We start from the raw sequence: 18,687 nt of genomic DNA, 5'->3' as shown, positions 1-18,687 counted from the left end.
AAAGACGCACATAACAGGACTGATCTGGTTGGAATAAATTTATTTGATCTGTCTGTAAACAAGGTGATAAAATCAATGTATGGCATTTCTTGGTTTATTCATATGAAATCAGATGTGTTAGAGACCATATCCCAGATGTAAGAAAAGAGGGGTGGGGAAATAAATGAACAGAAAAAATCAGCAAACAGGATTTTAATCAGTACACACATCCCACAGGGCCTGAATGGAAGCTGATGCTAAAACACCCTTAGAAAGTGCCCATGAAATGACTCCGTATGGGGCAGCAGGTCAAATCCATCTCACAATAGCAACAGATTTCGCTCTACATTATGGCACAGGGTACACAGGTTTTGTATATTATGTTTCCACAAGACAGCCAGAGTGTTCTTATTCCAACCAATCCCATCTCCCGTTACAATTTAATGTCATTTCCACGTAATCTTTTGAAGTTCTTTTCAATTGGACATTACATTTAGTACCAAGCTTGAACAGACAGTTTGATAACCACATCTTAGGTGATGACTAGAGAGAAAGGCAATTTATTCCACAGTTTTGTTTCTTTACACATCATGGGTTTACAAAATGCAGTAATTCATTTCTTAAAAAGAAAAAAAGTTGACAAGATGAGACTAAAATTTCCTTCAACGACAAACCCTCCACTCTCCTGCCCCACAGCTGTTTTACTGTTGTCGTGTGGTTTATGTTAGTGAAGTTTTGCAGAAACGCAAGTCTAGCAGTCACTTTTCCAATGATTTAGAGCAATTGTATATATACCCAAACTGTGACTAAAATTGGTCCTATGAAAAAAAGAAATCTAACTGGACACACTCCAGGTGGTTATGCTGGGATATCTACTGTCCAAAATGGCAGCCTTTTCACACAAAAAAAAAGAAAAAAAGATTACAATATATTACAGGAGCTGGCAAACAATAGTTTAAGTGCCTGAGCCATTGTAACGATGGAATGTCCATGGGGGATCATGTAGTCAAGTAGATCATGAGGGCTAGGGAGGAGCTTCTACCTGCATCATCTCAACCGGCTGGGTTTCTTTTGCCATTCGACTCAAATCAATACCCAAAACTGATAGCATGTCAGGACTGCATCCAAGCACAACCCCCCCCCCCCCCTCAAATCATTCAGTACAGAGTATTGAGGTTGACAGCAGAGGGGCGGGGGAGGGAAGGACCAGGGTGTAGTGGTTGATTAATGGACAGTTGCGTCTCCTGTGTAGTGATGGAGTGTCAATTACTATGGACAAACAGGATTGGGGGGGGGGGGGGGGAATGGTAGGGGAGGTCGGGGTACTGTACAGACATTTGGCAGGAGTTACTAGGGAGCAGGGGAGGGGATAGGGCAGGGAGAACAACAGTGGACTTAAAAGATATGCATGCAGTTTCCCCTCCCAGACATGCTCTAGAACAGGAAGACAATATGAGCTTGGTTTACTGCTCAAGTGCTTCAAAAAGGCATCGGCCGTTCGGGGGGGGGACGGGGGGGGGACACACGACACTGAATTACCCGGCACCACCACCACACGAAATCTCAGTTCTTCATGAAAAAAATTGGTTGAAAAAAAAAAATATATGTTGAGTTTTTGCAAGTGAGTGGTTGGCCTGCATGGTGCAAGTCTTCCGTAAGTACAGATTTTTTCAATGTCCTGTTAACAACATGCTCATCTTTAACTATGGTGCAATAGTAGTGCTAGAATGGGATAGGAGTAGTGTGAATGCATAAAGATGACCGAGAAAGAGAGAAAAAAAACAGCAGAACGCAAAGCAGGGGGGACAAAATGGTATGGGAGGGAGGGAGGAGGGGAGGGAAAAAAAATATATAAAGAAGCAGCTACCAACTATAAAAGTGGAAGTAGTGTGAAATGCAACAGGGTGGTATGGGTGATTCTGCTAGGTGGCTAGCAGAGGTTGACTTAGTATCCAGACCTCCTCAGGTATTCAGCCATGGCAAACGCTTTCTTGTTGAGTTGCCCTCCATGGATACCTTCCTTTCCCATGATTACAACCAATGCTGGAGTACACGCACAAGAATACAAAAAACAAAAAAACAAATGAACAGACATGGTGGTAGGGCTCAAAAAGTATGTATTTTTCTCATGTTTTTTTTACTCCCCCCTCCGCTAAACATGAGGGCAACGTTGTTGAAGTCAGGGGCCTACAACCCATGGAACCCTGTACCGCTAGTAAATAGTAACGCTTTGAGGATTTTATTATTTATTTCTTTTTCCAATGGGACAGCTTGAAAGGGAAAATCTTGACAGCAATTTTGTTTTTAAAGAGTTTTATATTTTTTGTGTTTTTTCCTTTTCTATGTTTTTTTTTTTCTTTTTTTCCTCTCCTCCCTCAACTACACCACATCGGCTAAGTCAAGACTAAACTAGAACCCTGAATCCCTTAAGTATTTTGCCATTGAGTATGCCTTCTTATTCAATCCGCCTCCATGGACCCCTTCTTTGCCCATTACAAGAACCAAGACTGAAAGAAAAGAGAGGGAAGGGAAATTTAGAGAAGTCGTGAAGTTGGGAGATCATTTTAGAAAAAAGGTTAAGCGTAATTACAAAAAAACAAGCAAGTCGACAGGACAGATTAGTATGAAGGAAAACAGACAGCACATTAAGAGGCCTGAATATGGACAAAACTTAAGCATTCATTTTCTTATCAAAAGCTGTTCGTCTTCGGACAGGGGGATAAACATGCAAGGCTGTCTTTATAGTGATAATAAAATATAAGAGATTAAAATCCCAATAGGGCTGTATAAAACTAAAACAACAAATCTCATCATCATAGTCTATCCCGCGTTCCTGAACAAGGAAGTGTTTATGCCTCCTTCAGATAAATATTAAACAATCACTTCCGAATTTGCCTCATTCTCAAGCTATGACGTCAAGCCCTGCATTGATCAGCCAATAACTTTATCTTACACGATGCTGGGGGGTAACAAAGGCCCACTTCTGTATGTCTACATACATGTATACAACATTCCAGGAGCGGGGAGGAATAGGAAAGTGAATGCTTCTCACTACCGCCAAACACTACAGCAGCAAACTACACATGCAGATACAGCATGCGTGTGGTACCTCTCCTCAATACATACGAAATCTTCCAAATGTAAACCCAAGTCAAAGGCGTGTAAGAGCCCTAATTTGAGAAAGAATGTCACCTCACAATGTGCAGGGGTGTACACAGGAGTTGGTGTGTGTGTGTGTGTGTGTGTGTGTGGGGGGGGGGGGGGGAGGGGAGGGGGTGCATTACGTTAGGAAGGAGAAAGGAATATGCATGCAACCGAGGTGGGTGGGGGGCGGAGGGTCCATTACTGGAAAGAGCAGAAGTGATATCAGTAGAGAGAGAAGAACCCTGGGTGTCCTGTGACAGTCTCTCCCACCTGTAGGAGGGGCAGCCAGGGACTCGGAGGCTTGGGGAGGGGGGCGTGTGGGAGACGAGGATCATACAGGCAAGATGAACGTCGGCACAACTCACAGGTAACTCGTTACTCGGACGGATTTCCTTCGATTGGCCGCTCCGGTGAGAGTTTGGATAATTGGTTTGAGTGGAGAATTTAGTTGGGTAGCAGTTATTATTATTCCTTGTTCTTGTGATTACAGGGGTTAGGTTTGAAGTCAGCTTCGTTAAATGAAAAGAAACTAATTTATCTCCTTGAACATGGCAGACCTGAATCTTTTTTGTTGTTGTTGTTATCATTTTCATCCCTGTCAGTGATTAATAATCTTTCCCTTTTTTTTTTTTCATGTTTTTAAAGTTAATATATCATACATTGGATCTAATTATAAAGGAATGGTGTCTTCTTTAAAATAGGATATATTGAGGAAAGGTGAATATCAAATATTGTGCATGCACACTACTATAATGCAAAGCAAAACTAATCTATGCGCTACGCGTTTGTGCAACGAGGGAGAGACAGGATGTTACCTTTCAGGGCTTTGCCTACGGTAATGTTGTATGTTGGCTCTCCTCCTTGACTCTTTGTCCTGATGTCCATTGTCCAGTCGCCATCGACATGGAGGCTGTCTCTGATGACAGAGCACTTCTTTTGGCCTAGGGTCAGCCCTCCGGTGAAAAATCCCTCCCGGTCCTTTCCTATTAAGATGTCAATCTCCTCAGCCTGGGGAAGAGGCAGAGAGAGAGACTGTTGTTATGGATGGACAACAGGGAAGTATTCAGCGGAGCCCGAGAGAGGGCATGAGTTCACCGGTGATCAAAGTTGTGGGCAGAGTCTGTGGTGTAACATATCAGATTACATTTAATTCACCAAACAGTAACTAGACTACCAACTCCTGTCACAGAGAGTTGATGTTCCGGTGAATTATTTGCCAGTCAAATGTACCGTGTAGCTTTCACATTCTCACACCCATAACCATCACATGCGCCACTGCAAGGACCCAGCAACCACCAGTCTATGCTTATTCAGATTGAGGTCAAAGAAAATTCTAGCTTTGGTCATTTCCTTAAGGAAAGCAATGACCGGTTTACTCAGATTCAACAAACAGGCCTGAGAACAGAAAGGCGTCGCCAGTATACAGAAAAGTAGTCATAACTTTAGACTTGAGTCCCACCAATGTATTGGTGGTTGTTAAACATTGTTCAGTGATTGCTAAAATAAACGTATGGCAAATAACGTAAAATTGACTGACATTATTGATATCCTAATGCTGTGTGTTGTGTTGCATTCCATAACCATGTCAACCTGTTTTACAGAACTAACTGAAACTAAAGCATGCCTGCTTCTTAATAGCCATATCTAGTCTAGAACATTCTAGATAGGGCATCTAGGTAACCAAGAGACAACCTTAGATTGTAACTTCCAAACCGTTTAAGACCTGGTAAAACTACCTGGTTACCCAGACATGATAGAATAAATTATTAAATTAAGGCCTAACCAAATTAGAAAAAGACAATGGAACCAAAAGGGTGTATTGTTCAAGTCCCAGTTTTTGGCTATCAAGATCTAAACTGAGTGATCAAGACTCCATCTCTCATTGAAAAATTGTGCCAGATGTTAAATCCCAACCAGAGCCAATTGTCCAGCGTGCATCCATGTTGACTGCATTCAATTATTAGGGATGTGACTTGTTCTGACATTTAAATTAAATACACTCATCCTAGTTAGACCCAATGATGGCTTAAGTGATAACTTTTTAAATGGTGGTTCCACATCTAATGTCAATGTCCTATTGGGAGAAATGGCAGACCACAGCTGGTTATCCAGCTCCACTTCTACTGACATGAAGTTGTCTAAATGTACACCAGCCTACAGAAAAACTGGAAACAAGCATGTATGGTTATTCTGACATGAAACATTAGACTACTTTTAAGTTCTTGTTCATTTGTAGTCTCTCGTTTTTGCGATTGTGATAGCTTTAGTATCGAAACTTTTAGCTGTGTTTTACAAAGCACACATTTCAAATGGAAGATGGGTAGAACTTGTGCAACTCAGTGTTGGACAGGCCCGTTGGTTTAGCATTATATCGGAGAATACTTCAATTGAAAATGTGCAAAAATATAACATATCAACAAAAGGAATTCTAGATAAAACTCAAATTCTCTAGACTGACGTGAGACGTCCGACACAAACGGCGTAAAAATTGGAAATCGCAGAATGAGAATGAGTATGCTTCCTGAACCGAATAAAACTTGTCCCATTTCTTCATATCAGAATGAAAACATTTTCATAAGTAACGTTCACCGTCAACACTGCAATGACAAATGCCACATGTGGCGAATAGGCAAGGACGGGTGATTTCATTTTGAGAATCAAATCAAAGCACAGTAGAGACGTCCTGCAAATGTTGTTAGACACCCCCCTCGTGTCAGCCTGCAAAATCCAGAAAGGCCGAGAAGCCTTCATCTCCCGAGATTATACTTTTGACGTTAGCTCGTCTAGTGCATTCATTAGATTAGGCCAGCAAATGACTCGTCATTTACTGAGATGTGTGTCACATTAGTATTACATGGACAAGTGCTATAATGGTTAGCCTAGCACATAGCCGATCAACTGCCAGTATATAACTTGCTTGTTGGTTAGGATTTAACTAGATTTGGGTTTGATCATTCTACTTCCTTTTACGGCAACCCTGTGATATAGCTAGCTAGCTTTATCAGAACTACACTTTGCACAAAGAGCTGACGCTAGACGACTGAACAGCTGATTTTCATGCTTGCTAACAAAATGGAGGATCCAGGAATCGCCAGAACCGGCGCTTCGAACATTGTGTACATTGCTTAACCGGCAGTGTAAATTTAAGTGGTTTCTATTATGCTGCTAAAAGTCGACTACCACTGTGGCATACGTGCGGGGAAAAGTGCATAAAGATTGAATCCGTGAAACATTAAATAAGAGACACTGGGAGTGGATGCGCCATCTTGGGAAAAGGGGTGGCATCGATGGCCCGATTCACAGATAACACTACGAATACCGCGGACTGTACAAAGACTCGTCTGAATGTCACATACTTCTACATACAGCGTAAATGAGCATGCTTCTTGGCGTACCTGATTTTAGAATGGATGGCCGGCCCTTATTTTATGAATTTTGGCTACCAACTCCCTATAAACCAAAGACCGCATTGCCAGTTAAGTTAAATTTGCAGCTCTTGGCATGTGTCTGGACACTGACAGATACGGTGAAATTAACTTACATTTCTAAACGGGTGTTCCAATGCTCCAGTTAGCGAGATATTGCATGCACATGAAGCAGCTCGCGACGCTAGCTTTCGCCGCTAGCATTAGCTTTGCTATGCACGCTATTATGTAGCCAACGCCAGCAAACAGTCTCAAAAAAAAATTCTGTGATGAAAAATATAAGATTTTTTTAAAATACCGCATCTATACCCCATTGCTATGTGTCACGGGCAGATTCGTCGACATCCAATAATGGAATAACTACTGTCTGCAAACACTGGACCTCTAGCCATGTGTGCCAAGCACAGGGCTCGCCTCAATCCATTCAATCTCCCCTGTGCAGTGGCTTTTCTGTTCAACAAGGCCTAATTCCAATAGGAGCACCACATACGGGGCTCCCAAATCCAAACCATTTCATCAGACAAATAGAAGCAATGTAATTAAATTGAGACTCACCGAAATGTTGGCAAAATTACCACCGATACACGATGCCCAGACGTATTTGGAGTCCGTGTACCCAACAATGGCGGAGTCCTGGCAGCTGCCATCGGCCATCAGGTTATCCACGTAGCTTTGCCAGGACATATTTGCGTATTAGTTCAAATGTTGAAATGTATGATTACAATATGTCACAGGTACTCTCGATAAGCACTGAGGTTGTTCAAGCTATATTTTTGGCGATTCGGAAGTGTCCAACGATTCCCCAGCTCCGGCACGTCCCCGCTTTCTTCTGGGTATGGGCAGCGAACGAAGAGAAGCCACTGCAATCGGGCAGCTCTTGGGTGTAGTCCTTATTAAATCACTCCGCGCAGTCGTTGTTAGGTTGAGCGTCGTAGCAAAACATTACTGTGGCGGAAGCATAAACTGAAACTACAGATTTAAAGAATAATCTGGATCGTGTCTTTTAGCTAATTTGATCATGCTGATATTTTATAAAGATATAGGCTGTTAACTACATTTGGTTTAGATATGCGGTTCAAATCACTGCGAATCGTTAGTGTACTGATTCTTTGTTCGCCGTACACTGAGGGTATCCTTTCTATTCCCGCCACGGTATAAATCGAGCGTTTACATTATCAGTCATACTAGGAACTATTCATTTGTTGATATCACTAGATTGACTCGGATAGTAGTTTGACAGACAAAACTGATTGCACAGACGAGCATCTGAGATGTAACTGCACGTTTTTGTAACACTGACAGCATATCCAACACAATAGTACAGCCGTCATTACACAGAAAACCACAATTTAGCCTGGATCATATCTTTACATTCACAATTATAGTACGCTTTGATCCAAAACGATGTACAAATATTGCATAAGTGAATCAAATAATCAATGACCACTCTTACATCTTAGATGAAGGGAAGGGGAATAAAAACATCTTGACTCTCAATTGTAATTAACTATCATTCCATCACGTAATTTTTTATGGATTGCAATTTCAAGTATTTATATGCTATCAATGTGATTCATTCAAGTAGCAGGCCAATTTCTTAGAAGAGACTTTGGTCTACAGATGAAGTAAAATGGTCAATCCCTCAGTTGACGTCCTTAAAATGTGAGGATTCTTCTGTCTCTAACACATAGCTACTCTTGTCTAAGGAAATGTCATGTCGAGACATAAATGGCACGTGTAGAATGCGTCTCACTTTTATCCTATCGTAACTAATCTTAACAATATGTACCTAATTAATAATATAGCATGAGTAGAGCTGGGTGATTTATTTTTGATAGTTTCTATCCATCTGTTGTCATTGTAAAAAAATAAGATTGACTTAATAGAAATTCACATAGAATCATCCTGTCTATATTGCATATTTTTCAGACTGAGCTGAAAAATCATTTCTCTCTATGAATCTCACCTTTCTACCTTTAATTCCTATCTGAAAAGCCAGTCATCCGCATTGGTAAAGGAAATGAGCTGGACAGGAAGTTTGATAATCTCATGACCACACCCAAATGCACCCATGTGTGCAAGTCTTCAAGTTTGACCAACTCACTAACTACTAAGTAGCAACACTGTCACAGACAGGAGAAAAAAATACCCCTTTAATGCTGGAAAAAACGACAGAGTAAACTACAACTGGCCCAAATTGGTTATTTCTTATATAATTTCCTTCTGTACAGGTCACCCTGCTAATTTTAATGACTTATTTTACAGCCTTTAGGATTCAGAAATGAGGATGATCAATCACTAACGGTATACAACCTTGTACATCTCCCTCACACAAAGTTGGACAGGCTCTATACAGCAGTCAATATAGCACACATCTTGTACTTTGTCTTTGTATGTGAAATAGACTATGTGAACACAATTGTCTTATTGTCTATGCTGGTGTCTGTTCTGACAAATTATAAGAACTGAATTGAGTTTGGACTGACTCCCAAAAACCCATCCTTGTCACAAAAAGTGATCAAGAAGGATGGTTGTCCAATGTAGGCCTAGTTAATCAACTGGAGTTGTTTCCTCCTAGACTGGCATGAAAAAAAAGAAAGAGAGATTACTAGAAATTGTCCCTACTCCAAGACCACCTGCTGCTATTGCACAATGCAGGGTCTGTCAAATCTGGGGCTAATTTTGTTAATCCCTATAATCTGGAAGGCCATTTGTAAGAATACAGGGGGAGAGGATCTCAATTACAAAACAAATTAGGTTCCCTATAATTTTTTGTTTGGCATTATTATTTGGGAATGAGCGATTGGTATTTGTCAAGCCAGAAATAAAAGTGGGCTAAAACTCAATTTTCTTTGTTTGTAACTGTGTTTTAATTAATATCATACTTTTATACATGTTAAATGTACTGTACAACATAGGTAGGCCTGACAGGGAGTGAGCTAATATGGTAGCAGGCTAAATTGAACAAAAACCTGTTTAAAATGTCTCCTATAGATATATACCATATCTAGAGAGACAACTTTTCTTATCACTGTCACGAGGAGATAATTTCCCAAGGAATTTCAGAGTTGGTTGTTTTTGACATTTTCTGTTCATAAACAACAGTATTGAGCTACCCTGATTTATCAGCAGTTATAAAAGATTTATCTAAACCTTTGAACTCTTATCTATTCTGGAATTGCCTGCGATAGTTTCACTCAAAATAAATGATTTACCTCCAATGTTCCAGTCTTAGGAAGCAAGTTATTAACCATATTTTCTATGGTTTTTATTGACCTTCCTTAATTGAGGAAGTATTTTTCTTTAGAGGAGTCTGGCTGATTTTGAGAACAATCGGTAAATTGATGTTTGGCATAGATCTGAAGAGTTATTATGGACATGATCTTTCTACTAAAGGGAGGTTATGGTTACTGTATGCTTCAGCTTTTGAATGTTGCGTCACTCCAAAGTTGCCAGATATGAAGAGGGAGGGAAGTGTGTGTTAGAAATAGTTATTTTTCACTTAAGGGTTCAACATAGTGCATTAAAAATGTACCATCAGCACACATAGTGAAGGCTGTTTTGTTCCTAGGAACTGTCTACACACTTTAACTTTACTAGACCTGTCATGGTAAGTTGTGCAGCCAAAGGCAAAGCAGTTTAGTTTTACAGCAGCTGAGTATAAAGTAAAGTAATACATTTTCAATGTTTTCTTTTCATCCTTTCTTGTCTTTATAATGTAATATCAAGATTCATAAAATAATAGGTTGATTGCAGAAAAAGACAGATACTAGCCAGGTGGTACATATACTACCAGCCGTGCTAAACTGTTTTGCTTAAAGAGATTAGAATGAGTGCATAAACTCAAAGCAATAATTGATTAGTGAACTGGATGCCTTTATGTTTGAAAAGACTGAGGACTGAGACTTTTGGGGGTCCCATCTAAGATGAGGATCCCTGCCGATTTAAATAAATCATTCAAACACTTCAAGTTTAAATGTATTTACAATGGTACTTATGAAAGATTTGTTAGATCCGATGTTAGTTTATTTCCTTCAGGAACACAATGACATGTCAAGTGCAACAAGGACCTTGTTGCACTTGAACTAATTGTACACGCTGTAAATTCTATTATTGTTGCTTGCAATGTTTTTGGGGCTATCTCGTTGTTTATGATCATTGACCTATGCACTTTTGTAAAGCTCTCTCTTGGAAGATGGATCGCTTTGGATAAAAGCATCTGCTAAATGAATACATGTAAATGTTAATGTATTTCAATACACATTAGATCATCACTTTTAATTTCTGTATGCCCTCAACCTGCAGACAATGTATACTTGTGGATATTTAAAAAAATCTATAAAAAGAAAAAAGAGAGTGAGAAACTGAAAATAAAATGCCCATTATGCACTCGGTATCATGATTTGGTTGTCCACATTTACATTTAGCAGACATTCTTATCCAGAGCGATTTACAGTAAGTACAGGGACATTCCCCCCGAGGCAAGTAGGGTGAAGTGCCTTGCCCAAGGACACAACGTAATTTGGCACAGCCGGGAATCGAACCAGTGACCTTCTGATTGCCAGCCCGATTCCCTATCCGCTCAGCCATCTGACTCCTCCCATCTGTCCACACCCCTCACATTAATCATAAAACACATGATGCTACAGATCAAGCTATCATTACTTTCCAAATGAGTCCAATCCATTTGAGTTACAGGTCTCAGCTTTCCTCAGATCTCAGAGAATAAGAATGTCCAGTCATCTTTCACCTTTCACCTTTGCCCATGTATGCTTCATGGAATGGATCTATTCTCTCTCTCTCTCTCTCTCTCTCTCTCTCTCTCTCTCTCTCTCTCTCTCTCTCTCTCTCTCTCTCTCTCTCTCTCTCTCTCTCTCTCTCTCTCTCTCTCTCTCTCTCTCCCTCTCTCTCTCTCTCTCTCTCTCTCTGTCTCTCTTACTCTTTATCAATAACATATATACATCCACACACACACAAACACACACAAACACACACAAACACAAACACACACACACACATTGCTCAAGGCAGTGGGGGGGGGGGGACACTTGTGGCACGGTGGGGGATCTCTACCACAACATGTGTCCATGCCTGGCAGGAGTAAGCCCAAGGCACACTGGGGGTGGGGAACTGAGAAAGAGCACCAATCCAGGCTCCATGACGTCCACCCATCTGCAGCCATTAACCAACCCATGGGACAGCTGCAGAAGCCTTGCAAAGTCAGCCCCCCCACCAAACACTTATCCCCCCTACCCCACACTCAGCTCATAGAATCCATGTTTCACAACTTAAACTACTACAGAAACCCTACAAATAAAGTGACGTACACAACTGATGTTCGTACTTTGCCAGCATCAACACCAACCACTAACTCCCAACCATTGACTTATATTTCAGATTCAGTATCAGCCACAGCCTGCAATAATATTAAACAAATATGGATATATGCTTCCTGTAGTTCCAATGCTAGGATAGTGTTGTTCTGTACTAGTACAGCAAAGGGGACAGAGTCTAGTCTAGCTACATTGAAAGGACGGTACTAAAATGTACACTTTGAGACAATGTTCCACTGTTCTAAGGAATGAATGGGTATGATTCATCTGGAAGGAGAGTTGGAGATTGATACATTTGCATGAGACAGGATAGTTCCATGATGGTCTACAAAAAATGTGAGATAAGGGCCTTAAAGCCTCCATTTAGATGACCCGATCAAAGATCTTGCCTTTGAATTGATCTAAGACAAGTAATTTGGGGAGGAAAATTCATATATTGGAATTCAGCTCATACAGCACTATTATTTACTCCTGTGAATCTTGTTAAACAAATTGCCATATAAAGCAGTTTGACATTGATCATCATTTCACAAAGACTTCCAATTCAAAGAACATTTTCAACACAATGGTCGTAAAGCCTTCTGAGGTAGCCACCAATTTTGTGCAAGGTTCTGATGTTACTGCCAGCTAGTTCATGTTGATGTGTAATATATATCAGAGGCCTTACCCGCCACCTCAATACCTGATTCTATAGGTGTATTGACCAGTTTATTAAAACCAACACAAAGGCACCCGAGAAGCACTTTGCTGTTAAAAAAGCTATTCCAAGAAACCTCAGTTACGAAATACAGGAATTAATATAACATGCTGAAAGACATCAAAAGCTGAATATTCTTCAAATGTAACATTCAAATGAAAGATATGAAGCAAATGTAACATGTCTCTCCCTGGTGCATAAACATTAAGTGAAGAATGAATATGGCTAAATATGGAAAACTGTTCAAAAAACATATATATCTGGGTGGAAAATACTCCAGATCCTGTACATTACTATTTTACACAGGTGTGGAGGATTTTCATGGTGGAATATGGAAACTATGGCAATGTTGGTATGTAAATTGGATGTATATTAGTGTTAACCTTGTGAAAAACATGTTTCAAAATCTCTCCAATGCAGCATACATGACTATGTATAAATGGCGTCAGATTAATAATTGCATTCTCAACAAACCATAGATCTAAAGATGGGTTGTTTTTTCATCTTACATATATTCAATACAAATATTTTTTTAACCAAAACATTCCATCAACGTGTCAAAGATCTATGGTACTAATATGGTACTAATACCACAAACTGTCACACCCACCCACCAACGACAATTGACATGAGTGTTCATGTGAATCATATCTGGTACATTGACTGCCTCAGAACCACCCAAGGTTGTTTCCCCAAAAGCCTCCAGTCATTTGCAAGTCAAATGAATAATAAATAGTATCCAGTGCACTTCAGAGCACCTCCAACTTGCTTTACATCACTGCAGCAAAGGCCATTCAGCCTTGTCTAGGACAGAGGTAGGCACTTTGAGGTGAGAAGGGCATGGTGTTATTATCATACAGATATTTCATTCCCTGGGACAAATGCGCCAGTGGGAGCCTACTTGAATGTGGGGATGACTATATGAACATGTGACATGTATTTATGTTGAACCTTGACAAAAGTATGGGCCTTTGGATATAAAAATGCAATAATCAACGTTCAAATTAATAAATAAAGTAAGCGCAAATAGGCGCCGCTGAAAGGTAGTTATATACTTCTTTAGGCCACAAGGGCAACAGTTGCGTGAATGGGCTGGACACATGCAGAACACAAACAAGACTATTCTACAAACAGGTTAATGTTAGGATGGGTTTTCTTGATTGAGGGCTTAAATTAGGACGAGAGAGAGAGGCAGACAGAAGGCAAACCAAAAAGAGAAAGAAAGACAGATTAAGATTAAGACAGGGTCGATGTACAAAAATGTACTTGGGGTGGAAGCACTTCAAAGAGACTACAGTATAAATGGTAATGACAAGAGTCTAGGTGGCCATATTTGGACAGTTGCCAGTCGCCACATCACATGACTCTACTTAAAACAGAGTGATCAGATCCACTGCAGCAGCGGGCTACAGGTGTTTTCCAAACTGCCAAGATGGAGTTGACGAATTGCGGCTCTGTATTTTACAAAGTGAAATACAGTTGGTTAAACAACCAAATATCTCGTTTTTAATGTATCCAGCTGGACAAGAATGAACTCTGCAACTGAACTCAAATCCAAGTGTACAAAGAGAACAGTCTCAGTGTCAATATGTTGCTGCTCACTGATGACACCTAGTGGCTACAGTGATGACTGAAAAAACAATTTCTGAAGAAAAAAGATTCTACAGTGTGATGAGCACATTGCCACATAGATGGTGCACAAGGACTGTTAGCCTCTGAAGGAGTTGGCAGGTCCACAGAAGTACAGATTGGATCAACCAACCAGTAAGATGCTGGCAGCCCAAATAAACGACTCATAAAAGGATTCCTCATGCTAATTATGAAGCAATAAAGCTTGTAGGGAAATATGACAGTTTGCAACAAGTTCATTCAAAGTTTTTTCATTGCAAACAAAATTTTAATCAAGCTAATTATATGACTTATGTTTTGCAGTCATTTCTTTCTAACTACTGTACCATTAGGTGTTTTTTCTCCAAGAAACTAACCTGTTGAAACAGAATCCCTACAGTCTTTTTCCAGTCTAATTTCAACAAACCAGATAGGTGGAGATTTAAATCAGGTTAACAATTTTACTGTTACACTTACATTTCACATGTGGTAAAAAAAGTTTAGAAAACATTATACGTTTTGGGAGACAGACACAAGGTGTGAATCTTCATTCCAACCAGAGAACACACATCTCAAAGCAGATGGAACAATGTGAGACTCGTTATGTCGCACTGACAGACCAGAGGGCAGGTTATATTGGATAGACATGTTCTACCATGGACTACCATGTTCTACCATGTACTACCATGTACTACCATGTGTGAGCTACAGGAGACCCTTGCTCATATTGCACCCATGAGACACACTAATCCCGCAGACCTGGAATTGAGTCTCTTGGGATTTTCAATACAATGAGATGATAAGATGGATGCACACATCCTTGTTAAAACAAGAAGGATTGGAAAAGGGGTAATTGATAAGTCAAAGATAACATTTCGGTAGAGACCCTTGGATGTAAAATGATCTTTTAGATTATGCAGTGGATTTGGCTAATTAAGACGAGAACACCACAATATTTGTCTATGAAGAGGTTTCCAATACATTTTCTGTTAAAACAAAACCTATTAATTGGATATTATTTTAGTACGTGTCTATCATTCAACCTTGTTCACCCAGCCAATACTATTAGGCAAGTAAAGGTATGGCCATAGGCATTATTAGTAATGACTGCAATTACAGGGTTAGGTCGTTCAAAACGTTATGTTCTTATTTTCTAAGTAAGTAAGAATCAAAAGGTTCCGAAGTTGTTGTCCCCTTGGGGTGTACATTGTGTGTTTGTGTGTGTTTGTTTGTGTGTGTGTGTGTGTGTGTGTGTATAAGATGGTAAGCAGTCAGATGTTGGACATGACACACGTCACTAGAGTACATCCAGTTTATCAAGTGGGAATTATTCTTTTTTGCCTTCTCTGCTTTTCCCTGCAGGTAAATACTTGTAGAGATTAATGAATAGGTCTTCACCAGAGAAAATTTATTTATTCCACTGTTACAACCGCATTGATTGGCACAATACAAAATGTACATTTACAAAAGCCAACAAAAAAGCACAAATTAAGAACGTGATGTTCTTGGGAACATGCTGACATGCTCATACACACACACAAATGCACATTCACGCACAAGCACATGTAAACATCTTTCTGCTTACATTTTGAATAACTTGGTAAGCAAATGACCACATGTTGGGTATTTTGGTTAAAACAGCACTTTCATTTACTCTACTAAGGTAACTACTGTACTACCGTACTCATGTTTCTCAAATAAAGAAATCTTTGGAACATTTAACTACTTATAGCAAACATTTTTAGAGAAAAGACAGGAATGCTGTCAATAAAGATTAGCATTAATGTGAACACCATAATGTAATAATTGTATAATCACTGTCATAAAGGAAACAGGGCCTATCATTTTGTTGACTGAAAGAGGTCACAGTCAGAAAGAGAAATTAAAGGAAAGGTGTAATTATTTGCACTATTATAAGTTCAACACAAACTAAAATTGTTGGTTAAACTACATAAATATAACTTCAGCATACCAACTGCCTCTTTATATATATATATATATATATATATATATATATATATATATATATATATATATATATATATTATAGCTGCTTAAGTATCAAATTGTTTAACTTTAACACTTTAAAGTTGTATCAATCTGTTATCTGTTTATCTGACATACTAAACTGGAAATTGGAAGAAAAAAAACAGGCAAACATTAATTTAGTCTACTATCTACAAAGACTAGAAGCAAATTATTTATATTTTAGAGTGTCATTTTAGAAAGTGCAAAGTGATCTATGGTTAAACTATTTGTTTACTGAGCACTTTCGGCCTGCTTCGCTTTACCTCAAGTCAGAAGTCACACTGGTTCGACCAAAGAAGATGACTGCTGGCTAGGATCATTCTGCCAACATGGCTGGCCACACAACGCCTGTTTTGTTACCCAGGGCATATCTTAAGAAGGGGCCTGGACCAAACTGAGGTACACTGCAGTGCTCCCTGGCAGACGTTGCCATCAGACCAGTGAAAATAAATATGACCAGCTACACAAACAGGGTTGCCAAGTCTGAGAGAGCCCAGGCAAAAGTAAAATAAAAAATAAGGCTGTGCCTTACTAAAGAAACACAATGGTAGTGAGTTGTAGTTGTAACATTTTTATTTTGGCTATCATGGCCAAATATATATGGCCAAAGCAATATTAACAAAAATGTACTCTTAACAGTACCAAAAGCTATGCAGTTTGGTACAGATCTATTGTTTGCCCTGGCATTTCTGTATCAATAATATGATATAAATTGCATATCTTTTCTCTTTGGCTATACTGTTTTAAAGCATGCATTTCTCGGGAAGTAATGTCCTTTTCTGAATAAGTCTGGTCTTGTAATAACATTTAGCAGTGTAATTCAATAATCAGTCATGTTATGAGATTAAGCCAGCAATGTAAACACATTATTGTATACCAATGGCTCTTTAGCACAGCCTAGTGGAAACAACATAATTATTCTGGACTGGGCCAAGAAGGGTGTTTGATCCTCAGTCCCTTTTGAATCTGCTTCCCTTAAAAAGGCTGTGAATAAGACTGTAGTGAAGTGTACCCCCATTCCTCACAGCAGACCACATCTATCCATACAATGATTGACTTTAACGTCATGTTGTGAAACCCCATTTAGATTTAGTAATTTAGCAGACGCTCTTATCCAGAGCGACTTACAGTAAGTACAGTTTCCACAGTAAGTACATTCCCCTGAGACAAGTAGGGTGAAGTGCCTTGCCCAAGGACACAACGGGAATCAAACCAGCAACCTTCTGATTAATAGCCCGCTTCCCTGACCGCTCAGCCATCTGAACCCCCCATTTCCTCTGCAGAAGCACACTTCCTGGGCTCCTCCTATTATGTTTAAGAAATTAATTTAGGCAGAAAAGTTTTTAAAGTATGGGAACCCTGAACTGGTCTCTCTCTCATCATTCGCTATTCATTTACACCTGGGGGAAGCATTTTGTCTCTCTCTGTCTTTGTTTTCTTCCTTTCACCTCTTTCAGCAGAGATTGCCAAATGCATGAAGCTCCTTGATGTATTTATGACACCTCTGGTTTGAGGCCAGCCAGCATGCCTGTACACTTCCCATGCCACATTCCTGTAGAGACCCATGAGTCCCTTTCAAGATGAATGGATTCCTCTAGCTCACTGTCAAATACAAATACTATTCAACTATTCCAATAGGTGCCTGGCAGCTTTGCTGCTTGGCCCATGAAAACCAACATGATCCAAATTTGTAGTTATATAGAGAACGTAATGCCTTAAATTAACTAATGAGTGATCATTTGCTGATTTAGAGGCTCTCTTACCACATGGCTCCTGCTGTTAGGTGCACCCTGCACTGGAATGAGAAAATATTTGCAATGGAGCTGGTGATGTGATTGTCTTTCCTCAAATACCTTGCCATTTCTAAACTGAGATAAGACACAGGACATTTGGATGCTGTTAATTTTAATAATACTGTTCTTGCTACCTTTAGATAATCACAGCTGTTTAAACTTTCCCATGACAGATACTGTATGAGTTTGACAATAAAGTGTCATACATTTAAAAACACACCAAACAAGATAGACACATACAGCACTGTCTGCTGTATAGACAGATTAAATGTGAGTTGTTAAACAGTATACTTACTGGTTCGTTTGTTGAGTTGTACCTGGTTGGTTTAGTTGCAAATGGCTTCTGGTCCTGCTAATTTGTATATAAAAACTTGTCTGAACCCTGAGTCATACTGTATATTGTTGTGTACATAATTTATGGCCAACTACATTTTGGCCAGAAAGGGGAGCTTTAAAAAAATAAAGATAATTGTAGGGCCCCTATAACTATATATATATCTTAATATATGGTATAGTATATTTACGACACATAAATATACCGGTATAGCCTACTGGTTGTAATGTGCTTTGTTTCATTGTGTAAAACAAGTCAACTAATATGCAAATAACAAGTAAACTAATATGCAAATTAAATTAGATCATATTTAATTTGCATATTAGTTGACTTGTTTTACACAATG

The 18,687-nt window shown here is 39.5% G+C and overlaps 1 protein-coding gene across 2 annotated transcripts; it reads right to left on the bottom strand.

The window, feature by feature from the left end:
• Window positions 1-23: 23 nt before the first annotated feature.
• On the bottom strand, window positions 24-7,430 carry LOC146254676 (profilin-2-like). Of its 2 annotated transcripts, none has more exons than XM_084675758.1 (3): window positions 7,104-7,427; window positions 3,939-4,131; window positions 24-2,022 (listed from the first exon to the last, which is right to left on the bottom strand). In XM_084675758.1, the coding sequence occupies exons 1-3, from the start codon at window positions 7,230-7,232 to the stop codon at window positions 1,925-1,927; spliced, it is 420 nt and encodes a 139-aa protein (XP_084531884.1). In that variant the 5' UTR covers window positions 7,233-7,427; the 3' UTR covers window positions 24-1,924. The 2 variants fall into 2 exon arrangements, with proteins under 2 accessions (XP_084531884.1, XP_084531885.1); XM_084675759.1 differs by lacking the exon at window positions 24-2,022 and adding an exon at window positions 2,080-2,486 and having other exon boundaries at window positions 7,104-7,430.
• Between the last annotated feature and the right edge of the window lie 11,257 nt (window positions 7,431-18,687).

This window comes from Hypomesus nipponensis, chromosome 16 (genome assembly GCF_054491055.1).
Source record: "Hypomesus nipponensis isolate SF chromosome 16, ASM5449105v1, whole genome shotgun sequence".
NCBI classification, from domain to species: Eukaryota; Metazoa; Chordata; class Actinopteri; order Osmeriformes; family Osmeridae; genus Hypomesus; species Hypomesus nipponensis.
Note: the sequence above shows the minus strand (reverse complement) of the source record. Positions and strands in the feature narration are given on the sequence as shown.